This window comes from Anser anser, assembly GCF_964211835.1.
Source record: "Anser anser genome assembly, chromosome: 14".
Lineage (NCBI taxonomy): Eukaryota > Metazoa > Chordata > Aves > Anseriformes > Anatidae > Anser > Anser anser.
In genome coordinates, this window is record NC_139735.1 from 12,221,356 (window position 1) to 12,245,750 (window position 24,395).

Here is a 24,395-nt window from a genome sequence, read left to right on the forward strand (position 1 = left end):
CATTCCATTTTAATATTAAAGAAGAGAGAAGGAGGTAGTTAAAGAATCTAGAGCATCCATTTGAGAAGAACAGCAACAAGCCTATGTTAACTAGAGTTAAAATCGCTGCCAAACAGAGTTGCTAGGAAACCAAACTAAAACCCTGTGCTTTGTGAAGCACATAGATATCTTGAGCATGACAGATTTTTGCTGCTATTCTTGTTATTTTTGTGGTAGGTGCTGCAGTATAGGGGAAGGAGGAGAGAAGCTGCACAAAGGAGCATTTGGAGGGAGGACAGGGAAGCTGATCTGTTCCCATGTCTGTAGTACAACCTGTGTTACAGGCTTACTGCAGGTAATTTGTTATAATAGTCAGTTTTCAACTCTGGGACAATGGAATACTTCCCTGTTCTTACCCAGCTTGTATCCCATGAGGTATGGAGGCAACCAGCAGGGAAGTTGGAAGGCTTGCAGCAGGAAAGAGCTCACCTGCATTTCAGGAAGGCTGTGTGAACCAAATGGATGGGCGTTGTGTACTCCCATATCTATTTACACCAGTCCGAGTCTGGGATTTTGGGTACTGCTTTTTCTTTTAGTTCTTGACATATATTCTAGTCGTCTCCCAGATCAGCATCATTTCTCTGACAGTAGAACTGGCTGGTTCAAGAAGTTGTTCTGCCTGAAAGGATTTGCGTAGGCTTGAGTTTCAATTCAATTAGCTGCTGCTGGGAACTAATACTGGCACAATGAGAGGGGTAGGGATACTGCAGACTAGCCTTGATTCAGCTGGGTGGAACTGCATCTTCAGAACAAAGGGCTGTTGTGCTTGTAGAGAAAGAACCTTGTGAAAACATGACAGGAAGAGGAAACAAGAACTGATCTTGTTGTAGAGTTAATCATAAAAGACAATGAAGAGAAAAGGGAAGATGAGGACTTTCATTTATCTGAGTATGAAGAACACAAACAATGAAGGAGATACTATGTCCAAAATGAAGCTTTGATAATGAGTTTGAAAAGTATAGTAACCTCCTGACAGAGTTAATTCTGCTAAAATATGTTATTTTTTGAAATACATTTATGAACTAGAATATTGAATAGATATTTGCATGAAGATCATAGAACTCCAGCAGTGGAGACTATGGTCTCTGAAATTAGAGGGGAGATACAGGTGGATTACATCTACCCTGTACTTGGATGTACATGCATTGCCCCTGCATATTCCAGTAAACTTGGAAAAATAGTGAATGCTTCTCCCAGTTGTGCTCCCTGGTTTGCTTCTGCACAGCCTCAAGTATGGATCAGCATTGCAGCAGTCAGCACATATGGCTTTCTAGTTCAGCTTTGGGGCTACTCAAAAGAAAAACAATAAAACAACAACACCCAACCACAAGACAAAAATGACAATCCAAAGGCAGACAAAAACAGAAGAAAAGAGCAGATAAAATATTAGAGAAATGCAGGTAGACAATGAAGACCAAATTCTTGAAAAATTAAAAAAAAAAAATTAGCAGAGTTCCTGCCTGCATCCCCTGTATTTCCTGTGCCATTAATCCTTTTAGCTACACATTTTCTGATGATTTCTCAGTATAGAGAAGATGCTTGTATATTAGTCCTTCACATCTGGTGAATTCTCCATATACGTGTCCACAAGATTTCTTCTGTAATCCTGCCATTTACTTGAAAGAGTGGACAGATCTGCATGGAGAGCACAGGACATATTTAGATTTTGTTCTCTCTGAACCACAGATTTTGCTGCTTGTCCTCCCCAAGCTGTAGTGGCCTTGTTGCCCTCAGGGATTCCTTTCCAAGCACAGAGAATTTCAGTCCCAGCAGACAGATGACTGACTCTGCTTATGGCTAGGTGTCTCAGCCGTGCATTGGCATGCCCTTCTTGACTGCATCTGTGAACCACTGAACTCGTGTAACACACAGAGTACCACTACATCCCGTGCTCTAAGAGTAGTCCTAGACTAGGACTTCCATGAGACCAGGACTTATGTGAAGTCTCATTGTTTTCTGTTTGCACTGAAATGTACAGGTTATCCTGCCTCAAGTTCTCTTCTGAATCCTCAGAACGAGTGAAAACCTTAGGTGTATGTTCAGGCTGAGCTTTCTGTGGAAAGCAAAGGAATTGAGCTCACTGCTCAAGTGACTGTTCCCTCCTTATGTGGGTTGACCAGTCATCTTCTTACCTGTTCCCGCTTGTGTTAAAGAACTAAAGCCCTGAGGCTGTGGTGAGGCAATTTAAATGCTGTTTGGAGAGTCCTAGTTACCTGTATTTTTTTCATATTTTTAACTCATTTATGGAGTGTGGATTGACCAGTCTTGTTGATGTCTTGCCTTAGAGATACAAACTGCCTAGATGTCCAAACTATTATTGTTTTTTTCAAACATTTCAGCAGTCTTTGATACTACTGCCTGACATTTGGGTAATATTCTGATGGGTTCTGGCAAAAGTGGAAAAGATTGCATTGGACTTGTCTTACAGCTACATTTAAGGTACAGGATGGGGATCAAAGAAATTAGTAATTAAATCTATGTTTTGCCTTTTGGGCTTAATGACAATAGCCTTTCCTTTGAGCTGGGCAGAACATTATAATTGAGAAGTTGCTTGAAAGCTAATTATTACCAGTCCCATATACAGGGATAAGTAGTTAAGCATCCAAATATCGCTTGATTTAAAAAAAAACTCATTGAACTCTTCATTTAAATATTATTTCATTTTTATTTCTTTTCCTTTGATTTTTTTTTTGGACTCACCTTGTATGTTGGGTTAAAGGTCAGCTCAGATGCCAATTTATTAGTCTTGAAACTGGTGAAGACGTATTTCTTGAAACTGCTGAGGAGGTATTCCAAGCAGAAAGAGCTTGCTTTCTGCTCTGACAGATACTGAGTTTGTGGCCTTTGAGGCTCTGCATTAAGTACTTCTACTTTGACAGGGAAACTGAGGAGACAAGAAAGGCTTGTTTGTGTTTTAAATGACCTTTATTCACTCTGAAAAGTGGCGTTGTATTTTTTTTACATACTGAACATGTGTTCTGAGGCTATGCAATTCTTATGGTGAAAATGTATAACACAGCAAAGTTATACAAAATAGGGGCAATATTTTAGTATTTCTGAAAAGTGACCAATGGTTGCACCTGTTGGTGAGGTCTCCTGTTTACCTGCAGAGGACAAGTGCTGGAAGGAATTTCTCCCTCCTGTGCAGACCTGCCCAGGCAGGTCATCTCTGACCTGGAAGAATCAAGTCTAGCAAGCCACTAGCTGCTTCCTATTTATGTGTTACTTATTTCTCTTCTGAGGTTGCCGTAAGAAAAAAAATCTCATTGTTATTTGCAGTGTGGAAGTTAGTCCCACCCATCTCTTCACACAGACCCATCATTTCAAGTCACATAGGCTGGGTGGTATAAGTTGCAGTGGAGTCTGGAGATGATAGCTCCCAAATTATAGTAATTACTGATGTTTTTGAGATGCAGAGAGCATATCCTAGCAAATGTTCAACTGGGATTTCAGAATAACTCGGGTACACCTTTATGCTGAGATAACAGTTTGGATGTACAAACGGAGCTTCCAGATGAGAATGTCACTGCCTAATCGGGAGAAACATATTCAGGTCAAGTGTCAGATACAGTTATGCAGCATAACAGAGTTGCTCCACACAGCCTTTAGGAAGGAGCATAATACTGGAATGCTGAAAAAGAATCAAGAAACCAGTGCACAGATTTGAAGGAAGCCATCATAAGGTGTTTTTCTGCCTTGCAGACCGTGATTATTGATTACTCGACTCTGATTCAGAGACACGAGCTCTTCATCAACAGAAAATAAATTTATATAAGCAGTTGATTTCTCTTCAGCAGTTGCTCTACATAGCACGTTCTGTTTGCCACAGATGCCTGGGTACAGGAGAGCACCTGTTATTAAATGCATGATGTAGTAGAGGATACGATAAACAGACCATGAAATTGCATTGGGTCAGTCCTATGCTGACAATCCCAAACACTCAAAACATAAACCTCAAATAAAAATTGTATTAAAAAACATAATTTTTTTGAAACACAAAGAATGTTTATTTTATTTGCTTTCTGTTGCATAAACAGGCAAAACTAACTTTTTCATTGTGAAACCTGAGATTCTCATATAATTGCAGAACTACTGATGTTTACATAGTGACAAATATTGTGAGAATAAGCAGGATGAACAGGCATGACAAGATTACATGGTGCAAAGGCTGGAGACACAAAAAACCCACACAGGCAGAAGAAGCTGCATGAGAAAGCTCAGGCTGCAGTTTATATTCTTACATTACTGAATTGCGATTACAATAGTTACAGGGGGACAAGCTTGACTCCATTCAGTGTGTGCAGATGATGGCAGTGCCACTTGCTTATAGCTTTTGTTTAGTAATGCAACTTCTGTGCTTTACCCAGAGCAAAAAACCTGCAGGGAGGCTAGTGATCACTGCAGATGAGGTGAAAGGAAGTGTGATTCAGTTCAGCTTCTGCAAACAGACACTAAAACAAAGCTGGTTCTCAAGAGGGAGAAGAAGTGGGAAGGATATCTGGGGGGTATATGAACGGATTCCCAAGTTATTATAGTTGGGGAAAATAGTTTTTATTGTCTTAAGAAAACTCTGCGGGTTTGCGTGCAGGAGCAGGCGTAGTTGTCCAAATAGGTGAATTTGGGTCCCTGTATTGATTGGGATCAGTGAGTTTATCTCAGCTTCTTCAGTATGGGAAAAATCATCCCAACTGGCACCATTTGGTATATGCTGGTGAGTGACTGAGGCCCTGAGGAAAGCAGCTGAGCAATTCACAGTTTATTTTCAGTATTTATGAACAGTTATTTTGTTGTCACTTTGTTTGCCCCCCTTCTCACTTTTTTTTTTTTAATAATTTTGTATCTGCAGCTCTAAAAATATTTATGTGTCAAAGGAAAAGCTTTCCCCAAAAGTAAAGCCATGATGATTCTTTTCTGCTATTTGTTCCAGACAGGGCCATACAACTCACATCAGTATTTGCTACTGAACCTAAATAAATGTTTGTCCTCTCTCCATGTATTGTCTCCTTCTGAAGGCTGACACATCAGCTGTGAGTAACAGGCAGATTTGCTCATCCACAGAGAGATACAAATCTTTTTGCCTGTTCACTGAGTTGTTTCACTAGATACACAAATTGGATAATTGCTGATGCAAAAAATGTCAATAGCTGCTTGCCTAAGATCTGCATGCAGGATTATGCTGCTTTTACAGGAAGAGGTATTAAAATTTAGTGCTAGTTTCAGTAAATATGCACACATGTTTATGAATATAAAATATAAAATTCATAAACATGTGTGCCTCTCTGATGAGTAGAATGAACTGGATCACACACAGCATTTTTAAGCATCCCTTTACTGTCACATCTCCTTGGTACACGATAAATGTGCTTTTACTGCACTTCCTCCAGTCTATAAGCCACTGCAGAAATTTCAGCCACTGAGCAGCTGCATGAATGCTTGAATGAAGTGTTTGCTTTTCCATGTGTCAGCAAGAAGAGATATAAATAGAGCTTCTTCCTCCTTGTTGTCATGATCTGTGTTTCTGCTGTCTACACCAAGCCATTTCTTCTTCAAGTCTGGTGTGACATTTCACTTAGGTTCAGTGCTCCAGTCATGGATCATAGGACAATATGAAGAAATGTGAAGACTGCAGGCATTTACACCTAGTGTTTAGTGAGACAAAGCATATTAAGATTAATGAAAAACTCCTTTTGCTGCTGCCCAGGCACAATAGCCTTTTGCTGCAGAAGTTGCTTTAAAAAAAAAAAAAAAATTCCTATGAGGGAATATATTGATAGAACTGACAAAAATCCCATTTTATAGAACTGCAAGGTTCTGCTGCTGGTCTCACACCTTTGCAATGAAGAATTGCTGCTGCTGCCAGTTTGTACACCAAATGTAGTGAGCTGATGTAGAGGTCTGGTTGGTGAGCTGGTTTGCTTGGCACCTGAAATCCCTGAGTGGGAGAACATTTTTCCCTGGTATGGCAGGAACATGCATTTATCATTATGTGATCTGATGTGTGAGCTTCATCATGCATCAAACCCCATGGACTTGAACGGTCTGTATGGATTACAACACTGGGACACAATACCCACCAAGCTACTATTCCAGATACAGACCTCATAATGTAATGAGTCCACATTCTGCCATGACCTGACCTGGTAGTGGTGAGACTGAGGAAAGATGCTGGGAAAGTCGAATTTGGCATGGGATGTTCTTTGTGGTGGGAGAGGGCTTGGTCTATTCTGGGAAGTGCAAGGACTGGTACAGGAGGACCTGGTTGCAGATGGTTTTCATGAAATTACAAATAATGTGGTCTCACCTCATTTTTCCAATGGCAAATCAGTCTTTAAAGTGTTCCTGAGCTGTAAGCATCTGATTTGGCCTGGAGTTCCTGAAAGAACCATTCTCTCTGCATCGTGTATGTTCACCTTTGTCCAAAACTACTGTGGGTAGTAGCAAGCCACAATTTATGCAGAGAATATATCAGTGCATGTACCATCATCACCAGTTTCTTTTCTGAAGAAGAGCCTTGCAGAGCCCTCAGTCTGCTAGTCAGAGACCAATTGCATATTCACATGTGTGTATATACACACAGTTACAATGGGAAAGTGAAAGTTTAAAGGTTAATTCAGTGTTAAAGTGTTTCTATATGTAGGTCCTAACAGATGGTAATTTAAAATTCCTTTTCATGTGAAGGATTCAATAATATCACCTTTTAGCCTCCACAACTGTTAAGACCTGTTAAATGTCTCTATTCTCTGACAGCTTGTCCTAGTTACCTGGACATGTGACACATTTCCTGGAATGAAAGTAACCATACTATCAATCAAGATACAGTCTGTGTTTAATTTTCTCCCTGCCTTCTGATTTAAAAGAATCACAACTATAAGAAGCATGAATATTCTCAAATTTAATCAGGACAAGATTTTTTTTTCAAACTCGGCCTCCTTTAAGCACTAATGTAGAAATAAAGTTCATTTTCCTTACTTTGCTCTCAGACAGCCATTACATTTAATGAATTCATTTCCCAGATTTGATCATGTTCATTTCAAGCCAGTTCTTCCATTTTTACTATTTCCTTCAGATAAGTGAAATGGCAGGCATATTATACAAAAAAAAAACCACCTTTCTGATATGTTACTAAAACTGTTTGAGCAGTGCCTTTCTTGAAAGAGAGTTAATTAGCAAATGAGCAATTAATTAGCATCATTTTCAATGAGAAGAAAAGCCTGATCCATTTCTCCAATTGTTCCACTGAAGGAACAATTCTTGGCTTAAAGCATGATTGGGGCTATAAAATCAAAAACTAAACAAATAAAATATAAAGTAGGTAATTTATTAACTGGGATTGTGAGAACTCTATTCTGAAAAAGTTACAGGAATCAAACATTAACGGAGATGACTCTACTGACTCTACCCACTTTTATATACAGATAATTATTTACAATATAAGTGTTAAGCCTCTAAGACTTTATGTTACCATCTGATGAGCATTTGAGGAAGTGTAGTCCTAGAGACAGTGATGGAAGGGATCAGCAACTTTTCTTAAAATGACTGTTGCAATGTGCTGCCCTCCACTCCAATTCAAGTAACTGCCAACTTTGATCTCACGTTTACTTAGATAATCATATCTTAATATTCCATGCATGTAATTGTGCATTATTCCCCCTGCAAGTAATCACTGTTAAATATATTTTGGCCTTTACAGAACATCACTATCAGTTTGCGATTTCATTGTATGTGATCACGTAGAATAAAGCATTGAACAAATTAGGAGGCTCATAAATGCATTCAAATTGGCTGTCAACAGGCAGAGCAGAACTTCATGCAGATCTATTAAATTCAGCAGGATTATACAGATACACATCTGTTGATGTGTTTATCATATGGTTCATCATATAGTTAAAGCAGGTACTGTCCTCTCAGTTAAGAGAGGACACCTTTGGCTGCAGGGAAATGCAAACAAGTAGAAGGCTTATAGCCATGATATGATAGGTCCAGACTCCCAGCTCCCAGGGCAGTCAGTCTGGTTCATCTCTTCAGTACAAAAATAATCTCCTCTAAAGGTTTAAAGGCCCAGAAGACCATAAATGATCATAATATCCGGATTTATTTACAGCCCAAGAAAAAGGCCTTGAACTATAAGCTTTGCTTCTACTTGAAAGAGCCAAGCAGTAGGAGAATGAATGTAGGGAGCCTACACAAGGTCACCTCCATCTTCTTGGAGAATGAAGGATTCTGAAAAATAGAGAAATTTTGTAGCGTGCTTATCCAGGAGGCTTATCGTATTGTATTAGCAGTTACCCATCACATTTAATTAAGATTCCTTTCTTGCTGGCATGAAATATTATTAGCTCCATTCATCCCATATCAGTAAAAAAGAATAATAATGAGATGTGATCCTAACAGGATATGATAGGAAGCTATTAATGTGAGATACATACTGGGGACAGGAATGAGTGCTGTGCTTGGCAGAGTCTGTTTTGAGGCCTGCAACATCTTCATCTTCACAGGGAGGATGGAAGGTAACACCCCCCTGTTAGAGCAGGTTGCTGACTGTTTAGTTAGCTGCCTTTTGGAGGAGGACAACGTTTATAGAGATTCAGTGATAAACTAGTCAGAGTAGCTCAGCTAAATGTTTTTGTAGGTCTAAATTGATTTTATGCACCTGTATAGTATAATTTGCTTTTGAAATGAAAAAATTCCTTGAGGATCACAAAACCAAACCAAACTAAACAGTACTAGTACCCTTTCTTTCCTTTATTGTCCAGATAGAGAAATGGCCAGTTTCAAATGTAATCCACAAAATACTAGTAAAATTATCTTTATTTGTGATGAGATCCACAGGGAGCCAGGGAACAGGTTCCAACTCTGATGTTCAGAGCATGGAGTCACCTCCAGCCTCTGAGAGAGAAGACACTGCACTGTCCACTCTCTGAAGCTTTGCATGGTTTCTGGAAGGAAGTTCCAAGCAGAAAGCTTCACACTGCAGTCATCTAGCTGGGGAATTACAACGCTTTACGTTGGTGGGATGGGAACCAAGAGGAATGGTTGAGGTCTGTATCACAGAATGGCCAAGGTTTGAAGGGGCCACTGAAGATCATCTGGTCCAACCCCCCTGCCAAGCAGGATCACCTAGAGCACGTTGTGGAGGATGACATCCAGGCGGGTTTTGAAGATCTCCAGAGAAGGAGACTCCACAGCCTCTCTGGACAACCTGTTTCTGGGCTCTGTCACCCTCACAGTAAGGAAATGCCCTCTAATATTCAGCTGGAACTTCCTGTACTTCATAGAATCATAGAATATCCCAGGTTGGAAGGGACCCACAAGGATAATGGAGTCCAACAAAGTTTGTGCCTGTTGCTTCTCGTCCTGTCGCTGGGCACAACTGAAAAGACACTGGCTCCACCCTCTTGACATCCTCCCCTCAAATATATATATATACATTGATGAGGTCTCCCCTCAGTCTTCTCTTTTCCAGCCTAAACAGGCCCAGTTCTCCCAGCCTGTCCTCATACAACAGGTGCTTCAGTCCTCTGATCATCTTTGTAGCCCTCCTCTGGGCTCACTCCAGTAGTTCCATGTCCCTCTTGTGTTGGGGAGCCCAGAACTGGGCACAATGCTCAAATACTCAAGGTGTGGCCTCACCAGGGCTTAAGAGAGGTGGAGGATCACTTCCCTTGACCTGCTGGCAACACTCTTCCAAACGTACCCCAGGATCCCGTTGGCCTTCTTGGCCACAAGGGCACATTGCTGTCTCATGGTCAGCCTGCTGTCCACCAGGACTCCCAGGTCCCTCTCTGCAGAGCAGCTCTGCATCAGGTCAGCCCCCAGCGTGTACTGGTGCTTGGGGTTATTCCTCGGTAGGTGCAGCACCCTGCACTTGCCTTTGTTGAACTTCATGAGGTTCCTCTCAGCCCAAGCCTCTAGCCTGTCAAGGTCCCTCTGAATGGCAGCACATCCCCCTGGCATATCAGCCACTCCTCCCAGCTTTGTGTCATCAACAAACTTGCTGACGGTGCACTCCGTTCCATTGTCCAGGTCATTGATGAATAAGTTGAACAACACTGGACCTGGTATCGAGCCCTAGGGGACAGTGGCCTTTAACTAGACTCTGCACCACGAAGCACAACCCTCTGAGCTCTGCCATCCATCCAGTTACGAATCCACTTCACTGCCCACTCACCTAGGCTGCACTTCCTGAGCTTGTCTATGAGAATATTATGGGAGGCAGTGTCTTGCTGAAGTCAAGGTAGACCACATCCACTGCTGTCTCGTCATCCACCCAGCTAGTCATCTCACCATAGAAGGCTATCTGTAGGCTAAACATAGGTGATATGAAAAAGAAAGAAGTTATCTTTTAAGACCACTTCTTAGGTGTCCATTACTATGCTATCCTCTGTAAGTGCTGAAGCTCACACATTCATTCATGTTTAAAATAGATGCCTCTGAAAGTACTGAAATAAATGTGTCCTCACTACCACTTCAATCATCCAATTACTTGGCTAAAATTAGGTTCTGATTCAAAAGACTAAAACTGATGCTGCAGGTTTCCATAGTTACTGCCTTTTTATAAATTGTGCTCAGTTATCAAGTGAGGGTTCTCTTTTACCTACTAGCACTGGGCTTTGGCAGCTGTGATGGGCTCTTTCTTCCTTCTGCATCAACAGGGATATGGACTGATAAAGTCAGTTTATCTGCAGAAGGTTTTCACAGCTGTAAAGACTGGTATGTGGTCAACAGTTCTGTGGAAGGGGACCAAATTCAGCTGAATTTGCTTTCATTTGTGTTCATTCTGTAAGGTGGACACGATTAAAAACAAGCTATTCCTGACCAGGAGATCCAATGCCAAGAGAACATCTAATCTTGCCTTCAGCTAACCTGAAGATCCCTGACCTGAAATTTTCCTTCTTTGGGGAAGCAATCACAGCCAGCCATAGAGGTAGAGGCTAAGGCAGAACGTGGCTCTGGTGGCTGTAGTTCCATACTGTTTATCCTGTGATTGCCCCATAGAAGCAGAGTGGCCTCCAGTGGCAGGAGGTGACCATATGACCACTGTATCTGTGTTCTAAGCAGCAAACAGAAGGGGTGGTTGTCTGCAGATCTGAGTTACATACTGCAGCACCAGCCAGCAAATGCGTCCTCCTTTTCACCTTCACAGCGGGATTTAGGATGCTCTGTGGGCCTGTTGTATACAGAATAGGCAGTGCAAAGATCTGTTCCTGTTGTTTGGAGCTTTGTCTTCTGAAATGTCTTTTGTTCTCTTTGCAACATTTCATTTTTCTAAACAGAGCCAACACCCCCCCTACTGCACCAGTCATCTGAAAACAGTCAGGATGCCACCTCTATCCTGGTCATTTCCAGAGTGAGGTTTGAGCCACAATTCAGACATCACAGTTTTTATAGATTTCTCTCCAAGTCCAAATTTTTGGGATGTGTCACCTAGCAGTCCTAAAATCAGCCCTCAGCAGAGGCCTGGGCAGCTGTTTGCTGCTCTAATATGTTCAGTTCAGTGCATTTGAGAAGGCTACATAGCATCAGGTTTGACCTGAAGGTGGCAGAAAGCCATGAATCCCCATAGATGGAGGATTTTGTGTGGGGTCCACGTTTTTGTAGGTCATCTGGAACTCCATCCATAGGACTCACAATTTTTTCCTCTTTGTGTTCACCTGAGGTGACTCTTTCTGTAGTGGAAGCTCTGTCCTCCTTTACTGAACTCCACCTATACAATTTTCTGGTTCTCCATTGATCTATAATGTGGAATGGAAGGCGGAAGGTCTTATATCTTCCTGTAGTAACACAGAATAAAGCTGAGCTTGCCTTGCTGCCTTTCCTGCTTCCACCTGTATGAATTATTTCCTGTCTGAGTTTCTCGTAGAGCAGAGAGAGTTGTGCTGGACTCATTTGCAATACACTATGCAGGCCCATTGTGTCAATTCAATAAGCACATGGTCACAACAGGAAATGAAAAATACTTCAAAAGAAATTAGAGCTGATATGGGTAAACAGGATCCTATACACAAAATTTAAGCTTTCCATGAGCATTGCATTTCCTATCCAGATTTCTGTTTTTTTTTTTTTTGTTTCAGATCCATGGACTGGTTTTATATTTGCAGGTAGTGAAGGATGTATTTGCCCTTAATAGCTGCTAGGAAGCTGGTTTACTATCAGACCAATAACCAGAATTATAAACGATTCACAAGGTAAATTGTAACAGCTCTTAAGTATGATTGTGATCACACTGGAGTCACTGCTGTATATAAGTGATAAACAAGTGAGTGATCAAAATACAGATACTAATATTGGTTTTACTCTTCAAGCTGAAGTCTGTATCACTTTCTTCTCAACAAGCATGTTAGAATGCAATGCTGGCTTTCCAACACAACAAATGTAGCAAAATAACTTCTCACCTGGAAGACAGTGGCAACTTCAGATATTTTGGATTTTAAATTGATGAACCCATGATACTGAGAGCTCCACTGAGGTCTCTGGGAACCGCTTTTGCAGAGGGGGATACAAGGAGCAGCCCCCAGCACCCCCCTGGCTTCCCCTGGAAGAGCTCCAGGGGCAGTGGCTGAAGGAAGAGGAGGGAGGGAGCCGGGGGAGTCGAGGGGGTAGAGAGGCCAGTCAGGGGAAAGGGGCTGGGCTGGCCCTGGCTGCTGCCCCCACCACCTCAGCGCTCCCTTCCCAGGTATGGAGGGGCATGGCAGCCCCCCAGCCCTGAGCGCACTGTTCCTGCACTACTCACTCCCCTTTTAGCTTAATGCATTAAAACAGGGGCAGGATGGCTGGTGCTCTGTCTGCCCACATACATTTACAGTGCTTTTATAAGGTGAAAATAAACTTTTTTTATTATATTTTTTGGTCTGTTTTCAACTAAGAACTTAAAAAAAATCAGAAAACTGACCGTATCCTGAGCTGTATCAGAAAAAGTGTAGCTAGCAGGCTGAGGGAGGTGATTCTCCTCATCTACTGCACTTTCGTGAGACCCCACCTGGAGCGCTGCATTCAGCTCTGGGACCCCCAGCACAAGGACATGGACCTATCAGAGTGAATCCAGAGGAGGGCCATGAAGATGATCAGAGGGCTGGAGCACCTCTTCTATGCAAAAAGGTTGAGAATAGAGAAAGCTAAATAATCCCAGCTTTCTCAGAAGGCTCTAGGAAGACCTTATAGTGGCCTTCCAACATTTAAAGGGGGCCAACAGGAAAGCTGGGGAGGGACTCTTTACCAGGGATTGTAGTGACAGGACAAGGAGTAGCAGTTTTAAACTAAAAGGGGGTAGATTTAGGTTGGATTAGGAAGAAATTCTTCACTATGAAGGCACTGGAACAGGTTGCTAAGAGAAGCTGTGGATGCCCCATCCCTGGAAGTGCTCAAGGCCAGACTGGATGGGGCTTTGGGCAGCCTGGGCTGATGGGAGGTGTTCCTACCCATGGCAGGTGGGACAGACTTAGATGATCTTTAAGTCTTTCTAACCCAATCCATTCTATGGTTTTGTGAAAAATGATCACAATGGGCCACAGATGTGGTGAAATGCTCAAATAAAAATCCATCTACTGTAGATTGCAGTCATTGTCTTACCCTAAAAATCTTTGCAGTGCATCACAAACATTCATATGCTGCAACTCCCAGAGTCCAGCATCTGATTAGACTGGCAGGTGACATGGGGAAGCCTGGGCTTGTGTACATGCTGGCACAGTGATGCAGCAGACAAAAGTGTAGTCCTCATTTTGGTGAGGAACGCCTTAAACTGGCTCCTGAGCAAGACCAACAGCTAGCTGCTTTCCCAAACAGTTTATATCTGTGGAAGCAAGACAGCATAGCTACAGCTGTAGAAGGATATTACCTAAGAAGGCGGATGTTTTCATAGGAGGAAAAGTCTCTTCTTGTGGTAAGAGAGTGAGAGGAGCTTGAGGCTGCTCTGTGTGTTGTGCTCATGGCCACAGCAGGCTGTGTAGTCAGCAGATCAATGTTTGCTTTCACATATCTCGTAATATGCAGGCAGAGCTATTTGCTATCTGAGACAATTGTTTTAACACAAAGTGGTGTAAGATTACTTTCTTATAATGAGATAGGTAATTTTACTTAAAATAAGTGTCACCATGGACAGTAACGTGAGACTGAGCTGGAAGTCACCCCACGACTACCCCCTGCTTTGCAGCTGGATGTTGGAGCAGTGGGGGTTTATGGATCTCCCACAGCATATGTGCTATAATTACCCTGTTTAATGTTACTGACTTTAAAGTCAAGCAGTGGGCTAAAGCTACAGGCTCCTCAGTGGGGAAAAGATTACCTTTTGTTCATTCCTCCCATCTACGAGTCATTAGTGCAGAACAGGTCAAACAGATGGGAGGGCAGAAAGCGAGAATTATTTATTTGCTTTTCCTTTAAGATTCCAAATTAGCATTGTCTTTAGAGATGGACAGGATTGTTTGTCAAACTGATAGTTAAAACAGTTCAACTTTGTTCTGGCTGAATCATTTCCACTCCTTTTAGTTCAATATATATAATTTTATCATGCTGCTGATGGATTTTTGCTTGCTTTTTGTTGTTGCTGCTGGTTGTTTGTTTGTTTCAAAAAAAAAATTAAATGGGCTTTTTAATCCCAAAAAGGCTTAGGGAGGATCACTGAAGTCAAAATGTCTGCAGAGATCCTCCAAATGACACGGGGCGGGTTTTTCAGTGCACACTGTTTGCATTTGATGTGCTGCTTCAGAATCAGTGCAGAATGTCAGGCTCTTTATAAGAGTGAATATTCATTAAGCCTGCCAGAGGCAGAAAATGCAGTCAGTACAGCATCAGCGGAGGAGGCAGGGAAGGGAGAAATCAGGTTAATGACTAGCTTTCTCTGCAGTTTGCTTCCTGCTTATTGCCTGATCTCCATTTTAAATAAATTCATTTAATTAATGCGTATTGCTACTTTGACCTGGGGACAGAAGGGTCTGTGATTAATGATGGGCTATTCCTCTATTCCTAGTCTCACAGCAGCTTTAGTTGGCATGTTCTGGTAACTAGGAAAGAAAAAAAAATTCTAAAAGGTTTCCTTTGAATTTAATAATAATTGATGATTTGGTTGAAATCTTTTATCTAATGATCTTCTATGTCCATGAGCCACCAAAATTTTTAAGACAGGGACAAAGCAGTGAACAGAAAGCAAGCTGCTGTCTTGGCTGAGGATGTCAGACAGTCAAAAATGTCTCTGCAGAGAGACAGAGCTGCACAGAAATGCTTTTCTTTCCTCCCCCTTGATCAGGACACATCTGTTCTAACACAAGTTGGCCTTCTTCTGACAACGGTTCTTTAAGAAAGAAGCAGAGACATAGGAGGTAGAGACAATGTACATGACACTCAGGATATATGGCCAGCTCGCATTATGGGAGTGAACACCACCTGTTTCTAATAAACACCAGATTGGAGCTGTGTGGCTATGCAAGGACAGGAAGAAAACACGTGCACCCCCCACAAAGGAGAGAAAAATGTTAGTGAGATAGAAACTGCAGTTTTTGTCTAGGCTTGATGGGCTATTGATTTGTGAGCTGAGAGATGCCATGTCCTGTGAACAGGCATTTTACCCCTACATTTAGAAGACATCTCAATTTCAGTCTGTTTGTACCCATCACTCAGCATTTCAACACTGTTCCACTTACATATGAGCTTGAGTGGTTTTACAAGCTGGTATACGCCAACCCTTCAATTGAGTGAATTCACAAATGCTGCCTTTGGAAAGACAGCACTGTAAATCTCAGTGACAGACCTGTACTTTGGAATTTTGCAGCAGAGTGTCACTTAAGAACTAAACTGTACCTGTGCCATTGCAGTCATAACTAAAACAGTCTTCTAAGAGGTAGAAATGGTGCCACCATCACAACATGGCTGATCTTTCTCAGGTATTTCTAAACAGAAGATGCTAATGCCTGCGTAAATGAAAATCCCATGGAGGGATTAGGGCTGAGAAAGTGGTCTTATCTTGCAGATAGTTGCGCAGGATTTTTTTTGTGGCTGTCACTGTTAAACCACTGTTAAAGAGATTAGTTTCAAACTTTTTTTTTTTTTTTTTAACACTCTGGCATTGTCATTAGTACAACATGCCCTGAGCCATGCTTAGCTTGCTTCCAAGCATGGAATTCATCTCATTTTGCATTAGCTACCCAGAACACAGCTGTCTAGTTTATATTGGCTGTCCAGGCTTTATTTGTAGTTAAGGAAGCAAAGGTAAGACAGCTCCAGCAGAAAGAGGAAATGAGCAAAGAAAATTCAATGCAGCTAAAAATAGGTGTTTAAGGTGAGTTGAATTGCTTTCTGAGTATGAGTAGACTGGATGCCTACTGTTTTGGTGGCAAAAGTTAGGAAGTGGATCACATCTAAGAAAAAAAAAAGAAGAAGAAGAACAAGAACAAGAACAAGAACAAGAACAAGAAGAAGAAGAAAAAAAGATGCCTACAGTGCCCACAGGCTCACTTTTGGAGACCCCATGCTTTGTAGTAGGTACATGGGCTCCCTGCCCAGGGCATTGGGAGAATTAGGTACCTCTGACAAACCTGCATGCTGAGACCAGGACTTCCTGGAGCACACGAACAAGATGCTCTGTGCTCAGTGGGTTGACATATCTCACCTGCAGCCTGCTTCCTTTCTGGGACCATAAAGCCTATACCATCTGCATGATGCTTTCTATCTGTGTGTAGGAAATCAGGTGGTTTCAGAGCAAATACAACTTGTTGAACACGTGTTTATTGACTGTGATTGTATGTTTTTCAAGCCCTGTGAGAGGTGGAGGGCTACAGTATATGACCTGTAAGTGCCTCTGGAAAAGAAAAAACTAGCTAGACACCATATTCTAATGGTTCAAGCTTTCAGCTGTGTGATTTTAGGATTTGGGTTTTTCTTCTTGTTTTGTTTTGCATCCAGATCTGTCTGTGCATTTCAGGTAACAGGTACTGGAAAGAAAAAGAAGTATTTTGAAAGACAACCTAAAAATCCTTTCCCCACAGCTGAATACATGGACTACACTGAGACTCATATTCCTCAGTCTCAGAAGTTGTAGGTTCCATTTAAAGTCCACTGAGACGCTTTTGAGAGTATGAAAAAATGGAAGGGGTGAAAAGTTCATTTTCCATTTTAGTGTGCATACACAGAGGCAAGGAAGCATCAGGAGCTGCAGGTGCAGCCTAGATTTTGAGTTCTGCTACATGCACTCATTTTAAAAATAAATCATTTGGTTATTCAACATGAAGACTGCTGTATTCCTTGAGAATAAGGCAAAGAGGAGAAGGGGAAAGTCTCCAAAGTAATCCTTTGAGTAACGCCAAGAAATGGCCAGTCTTTGCACTTTTATGTAAGCCATGTGGTGAAATAAAACAACCACCTATGTAGCTGTCAGAAGAAATTTAATGTTTTAAATTCAATGGCTGGGGAATTTGCTTTATTTAGATATTCCTCCAAATTTAATAACTTTAAAGCATTTAATAAGATCCAGAAAACATGCAAGAGAAGCACAATTAATCTTGTTAAATGCAAAATAGCATCCAAGTGGAAAGTTTTTTGTTGTTAAATTCCTGCTGATAGGAAACAGAAGAGATGCTTAAGGGAGCTTTGGAAACTAGGTGGTACACGACATTTATTCTTGATCTGAAATACCTAAACATACAGCACTCTTAGGACGGCTGAACTGTGACCTTCCAGCCTGCAAATCCAGATAAAAGCACATGTTGCCAGGTAAATCAAGCAGAAGTGAAATTTCCTGAGGAGGCTGTTGAAGCCTCACTGCTAGGAAATGATGGCTATTAACTCATTACGTTCTGTCTGTCTCATTCTTTTTGTATGTGAGCTCTCCACACAGCTGTAAGGATAATTGGTTTCCTTTGACTTAGTGAGTATTAAGGAGTATTAATATGCTTACTTTGTATGGCAACAAACATTCAAGGGCTGGGGAGAAAAAACACACAGAAATGCAGGCAAGCCCCTTAGTCTTTAGATGAACAGAATCCTGATTGCAGGGTTGATATCATGGGTTTGTTGTGTTTGGATACATTATATCAGATGGATTTGTGATAAATGTTTCTGACTTCATCTGGTGAGTGGATTTGTCTGGGCAGAACCAGATTAAAGGGTCAATATCCTGTTCTGAATTAGATTTCAGTAATGCAGGCGTGTACGTGCAGCCTGTTAGCCTGGCAAGGGTTTTCATTCAAGGAAAAAAAAAGATTATGCACTGTGAGGATATCCTCTATTCTTAAATGGTTCTTGCAGGTTACCATAACTGTGTAGTAAAATGGGTAATATTAAGTAAATATTGCATAATATTAAGTCACTGTCATTGCTTCATGTTCTATCTCCAACTGAATATGGTCATATAAAAATAACACTGGCACATGTTAAAACAGAACATGTTTTTTGGCTGTGCAGTGGTGGCAATAAGGTACATTGAGTGCTGTTGTAACCCTAAAACTTCAAAACAGTTTTTAGGCTATTCACTGTTACAGGGCTTCTCCTGACCACAGCAAGGATGGTTCAAAAATGGTTTAAAGTCACCTTCAGTGTTCTGTTTGATTGTTTGTTTGTTTGCAGTTTTGTTTTGTTTTGTTTTGTTTCCAGACAGGAACAGAAAAAGAGAATTGGGTCTGGGCCAATGTTGTTTGAAATGAATGCTGCATGGGCTTTTTGGGAAGGAGGAAGGTATTATTTGTCAAATAGGCCTTAATTTATTGTGTGTGATGTGAAAGCTCATGTTTTTTGTATTGCTGAAGAGACAAATGAATAATAATTTGGAAATAGGCCAAGACACATGATGTTCAACTTTGTAATTTATGGTCTCAAAGGAATAAAAACAATCTGAAAGGTACCTGACCAAAATACTCTATTAAGCAGAAATGAAAGCTGGTTCATATTAATGTGCTTAGTAAGTAAGGGCTTGTTAGGACATTTCCATTATCAAAAAGAAACATTAAAAAAAAACCCTGAAGCTGAAAGTTAAGGTCATAGGAAATTTTCAGAAAAGCTACAATTGATAAAATAGAGGAACTTTCACATTAATAATAACTTCAAAGAAGATATTTTAGACTAGGGAGATTAGGTTAAGGTCGCTGAAATACTTCTGCATTTCCTGGGAAGAACATAAACTCAAAGTCAAATCTTCATCATCAAATACAGTCTTAGAGAAAAAAGAATTGTAGAAGCTCTTCTAAATCTTGATTAAACATCAGATTGCAAAAGCAATCATATCACCTCTTTTAAAAGGATTGCCTATGACAAACCTATTACACAGACAGTCTCAGAGACAGTGGTGATGTATCAAGTATACAAATTCCTTTGGCTCCTTAACATGGACATACTGCATAGGTATGAAAAAAAATGAGAAGAATCATGCTTTTCAGAACTGTATTTCTCTGCCAGGCAGGAGAAAAAATTGTCAAGCAGTAAAATGTGTCCTTTAGCTTTTGAATCAGGAAAGCCTTATGTCTACACACAACATACGCTTTATTGCATAACATAGAAAATTCTATGAACACCATTACCGAAGATGAAGAATCTTGAAAGAACCAGAAATACTGCTCAGGAGATCATCAGGAGATACTGCTCACTTCATGAAGTGGTTGCTAAAGGAAGTGCAACATTGTTCATTGCTATTACAGGGGTGCAGAACAGTCAGCAGCTGAAGTTTACTGAATAGCATCCTCTTGTCTGGCAAAACACTGGAGATCTCCACCTAGATTTTCTGCTTTGTTTCCTCTTCCCCCATCTTTCACTAGTGTGAGACCTAGGATTTCTCTGTTTCTTCTTCTTTCCGTGTCCAGCCTTCTCTTCTAAGGGATGTGCAGTCTTTCTGTGACGTTTCCCAACCCTTCCTTGCAGCAATGCTGATCCCACTCCCTTCTTCCCCACTGGATATCTTCACCTGTTCAGCTGGACAGCTCTGATGCAGAGCGTGATATCGAGACTTAATCAGATCCATGAGATTGGCATTGTTTGTGTGGTATTGCAAGAATTTATGTGTGGCTAGTAGTGTTACAAATGTGACAGGTCAATACTGCACTTTTAGGGTGTAGATAAGAACATTTTCATGAGATTGGAGGGCTTTAGGATCAATGCACAAGCACTGAGCTTTCATCTGATCAGAATTCCTGTTACTTAAGTACTTAAAATATTAAAGTGAATATTTTGGTACAATTCAAATTTTGGAGTTATGTAAATTACAAATAATTTTCAGAGTTTAAGAAGAAAGAAAACAAGCAGGTTTTAAGACTATCAAAGAGCCTGATTTGTGTTGCATCTCTTTGTGCTATATGCTCAATATGTATCTTTGCCAGAGAAACGCACATAAAAATGTCTATCTTACTGGGTCAATCATGGCAAAGTCATGGAGGCAAAATTAAAAATTTGCTTCATAGTGCAAGCCTAAAGCTGGGGACAGAACTTCACTTTATATTTGCCTGTATGAAATAGTGATCTCTTATTTCAAGCACTTCAAATTCAAAAGAAAAACTGAGAACAGTTATACTTCAAGGCACAACATGGGATCCAGAGCAATATGTGGGGAGAACCTGTGCATGCTAGCACTGAGCAGCTTGGACGTGAACCAGCCAGTAACGCCCAGATGAGCAGCCAAGCCACCAAGAGTCAGCATAGACCCAGGCTAAAGCCATAGCTTTCAAATGTGAAGCTGATACTCAGTGAGTGTTTGTACGTACTGATGTTTTAAGCTTTTCTTGCTGTTTCTTGACTTTTTCAGAACCTGAGGCAGGAGAGGTGTCCCCACCCGTGGGAGCTGGTGTGAACAGCAACAGCTGGACCTTTAAGTTTGGACCGGGCAATCCCAAACAAGGTGGTCCTGGTGAGTTGCCAGACAAATTCATTATCCCAGGATCTCCTGCAATCATCTCCATCCGGCAGGAGCCACCAAACAGCCAAATTGACAAAAGTGACTTCATAACCTTTGGCAAGAAGGAAGAGACCAAGAAAAAGAAGAAAAAGAAGAAGGGAAACAAGACTCAGGAGAAAAAAGAAAAGGGCAACAGCACTACTGAGAACAGTGATCAGTGAGGGGTTTATACTGAAAGAACCCACTTAGCCAGTTTTTGTAATAATGGCAGATTTCTCCTATGTAGCAACTCCCAATTTCTTCCTACTGTTAACAAATTTCCTGTATGTACAGACTTCAGAAAATCAGCAGGAAATTCACAGTGTCTGTCTAAATTTCTTAACAGGTTTTGTCTTAAAAAGCTTTATTAAGTCTGGTGTTAACTCTTTTTCTCCACTCTGGCTTGTTTTCAGAATCTAAAAAGCAGACACAAGTTTCCTTTCTCCTACGCCGAAAAGGAGAATCTTCACAGTACAGCCAGTGAGAGGTTGGAATCTCTGCACTGTGGTTCCTGTGCTCCTGTCTTGATGACACTTACAGGACAGGTTTAAAAGTTTTAATATGGTGCACCCTCTATCTGATTGGAAATCTTTGTGTGCAGATGTCAGCTAGGTGATATGAGACCAGGTTATAAGATGCAAGAAGAGCTGGTAAATATGCAACAAAGGAAACACCTAATGAACATGCATGTTCAAAGATGTTCAGGCTGGGGAGGAAATGTCTGAAAGATGACCAGACTTTTCAAACCTTGGGAAGTCACTGTGTGGGAATACTGAGCCCTATACATGACGTATTTTACACACTCCTGAAAATAAAACCTCACATTTACAGCTCTTTAAGATACCATAAATTTTATGTCTTTACCAAGCAAGCCATTGGGAAAATTGTCCCTTAGAGCCCTGCATTACCCTGGCAAGGCTAGCCCTGTGAGTATAAGAAGGGCTGGGCTGACATCCCAGGAATGTAACTGACTGTGATGCTCTGTGTCCCTGTTGCCACTCTAACATTATTTTGCACATTATGTCTCTGAAAAGGTCAGAGTTTCTCCATGACACTTATGCAAAAGAGAGGAAAAAAGAAATGTTAACTATGCTATTTGTTATTTGAGATATTTATTTATAAAGAAATATAGCTGTAAATGTTAAAGAAATATGATGCCCTTTAACCCAAACAGAAGTCAGTCTAGAGCCATTATAAATTATGATTGCTGCTATTAAAGTGCTTTAGAAAAATTGCCTGAAACATCTGTATTATATCGGCCACTTGCCAATAACAGCTTTATTCTGTCGGGTCACTTGGGGGCTGCCTCTTGCATGTATTAATAAATACAGTAATATATATTTTTTTTTGCATTAATCTGCACTTTGAATACACCTTTGCAAAGAAACTGTCCTAATATGAAGAAGGAGAAGAAAACTCCTCACACAAGTGGATTTATATAACCTGCTAGTTCTGTGCAGTACCTTGGTGTTACCTCCCACACAATCTTTTCTGATTTTAATTTTACTTTTTCTATGAGATTATGAATTTCTGACCCTACTAACACTCATTATGTAAAATTCAAGTACTGTATGTATGCTGTATGCTCTTATAAGAATCCTGAAATATTTATTCTGTGCTTGTGTATGTGAATGTCAATGCAACTATTATTAGAGTGGACTTTAAGCTTTACCGTTGAATGTAAATTCATTATTTCTTTTTTTGTACACTTGTGAAAAAGTGAAGTAGTGTTAATTTTTTAAGCCACTGTTGATTATCAGTTGTTTTCTTTTGTGTGTGTATGAAACACAAGTAAAATATCTTTCTTAAATCAATCCATGCATGCATTTTGGGATTTATTGGTAATAACCTGTGAAGCTAAAGCTCTGTGAATTACAAAACCTAAGGATAGGATGGAGTACTGAATGTGATTGAAGATGTTGATCTAAAACTAATACATGTATTTTTAAAAAAAATATAGCAGATGAGGGAATTCCAAAGAGTCTTCTACATCATTGTACATTCACAGAATAAAGCTCAAGTGTCATATTAATTGGAACCATGTAAAAACTACATAGCTCTAAAATTTCAAACAGTCCTTTTAATCTAGGATCAAAGAGAATAGCTGGATTCCTTGAGACATGTCCTGGATGTTACAAGTTTCCAAACTGCTGACAGTTCAGAATAGGTCAATTCCTATTCATTTAAATCTGCTGCAAGTCTTAAAACATCACGGATGGTAAAGCTCTAATAAAAGAATTAATACCTCAAAATGTGAACCACCAATGGCCTCATGTGGTCTATCTAGTTTTCTGTTGCTACCACTCTTGTTTTAATGGCAATAAAAGAGATGCTGCTTGAGAAAGGGAATCCTTCAGTTTTAAAGGCTAGCTGAGAGGGAAAAGCTTAAGATTTGGGGAGGGAGCTGTTCTTTAATTTGGCCTTGCAAAGGATATGCAACTGTGCTATGCATGTAAATTTAGACTTAGGGTGGTGTTTTTGTTTTTTAGTGTGTGTGTATGTGGGTTTTTTTTTTTTTTTTTTTCGTTTGGTGATTAATCAAACAGTTCCCAAAATGTTTTTAAACTGGAGTTACAGTGATAACTTCAAAACACAGAAGGATACTATTGTGCTTAAGTGTAGGTCATAAGGCAGTTGTCCTCAACTCCTCTGGCAACAATCCACCACAAAGATTTAACTCTTACAGCAATCTATTGCATTTGATTATTTTTAGATTTTAATTGAATATACTTCCTTTGAGTACTTGTATTTTCCTCTATACAGGCCAATCTGATTCACTCATTTTTCATCCTTGGTCTTACCAAACTGGTTTCCAACACTTTCTTCTATCAGAAGAAATCAGGAGCTGCAGTATGTCTCTAACTTGCCTGTTCTAACACAAAAGTATATTCACCAATGCTGGCTTCATTGCAGGTGATTGGAATGGGCTGCCCAGGGAAGTGGTTGAGTCACCATCCCTGGAGGTCTTTAGAAGACATTTAGATGTAGAGCTTAGTGATATGGTTTAGTGGAGGACTTGTTAGTGTTAGGTCAGAGGTTGGACTACATGATCTTGGAGGTCTTTTGCAACCTAGATGATTCTGTGATTCTGTGATTACTGCAGGAGGACTGTATGCTAGCATGGCCTGGTAGAGAAAAACATGATGTCTGAATGCAAGGACCACAGTATGAAGGTGTGATGGAACAGAGAAAAAAAATGTCAAGGAATAAGAAAGTAGATGTTCTTGCTGGAAAGGTTTAAAAAGAGGCTGGATTGCAAAAGTGGAATATACATTGCACAGATGTGCTCTGTGCTTTCAGAAGATGGAATCAGGTGCCTTGCTAGATTTTTTTAAAGATTTTTCCATGTATGAACCCTCCAGTACAACTGGAATACTGAGATGTCTTAAGTGACATTTGGGTATTTCAAAACTAGCATGCAATTGATACCATTGTCATCCTTGATTTTGGATGTCCAGGAAGAGGACGAACACCTGGCATGAAGTGCCTTTGGAGGACTATGGGTTACAGGTCATGA

The 24,395-nt window shown here is 40.6% G+C and overlaps 1 protein-coding gene and 1 long non-coding RNA gene across 8 annotated transcripts in view; one reads left to right on the forward strand and one right to left on the reverse strand.

The window, feature by feature from the left end:
* LOC310881520 (protocadherin alpha-C2-like) overlaps positions 1-22,692 on the forward strand; it is a 118,622-nt gene extending 95,930 nt beyond the window's left edge. For 5 of the 7 annotated variants that reach the window (XM_083798957.1, XM_083798956.1, XM_083798960.1 and 2 more), the window contains one exon: positions 20,750-22,692. In XM_083798957.1, coding sequence (XP_083655083.1) covers positions 20,750-21,060 — 311 coding nt within the window. In that variant the 3' untranslated portion in view covers positions 21,061-22,692. The remainder of the gene's footprint in view (positions 1-20,749) is intronic. The other 2 variants (XM_083798958.1, XM_083798959.1) reach the window with 1 other exon arrangement.
* Positions 4,023-20,741, reverse strand: LOC310881559. Its single transcript, XR_014572445.1, has 2 exons — positions 12,432-20,741; positions 4,023-10,343 (listed from the first exon to the last, which is right to left on the reverse strand). It is a non-coding gene; the product is annotated as an uncharacterized lncRNA (long non-coding RNA).
* Positions 22,693-24,395: the final 1,703 nt, after the last annotated feature.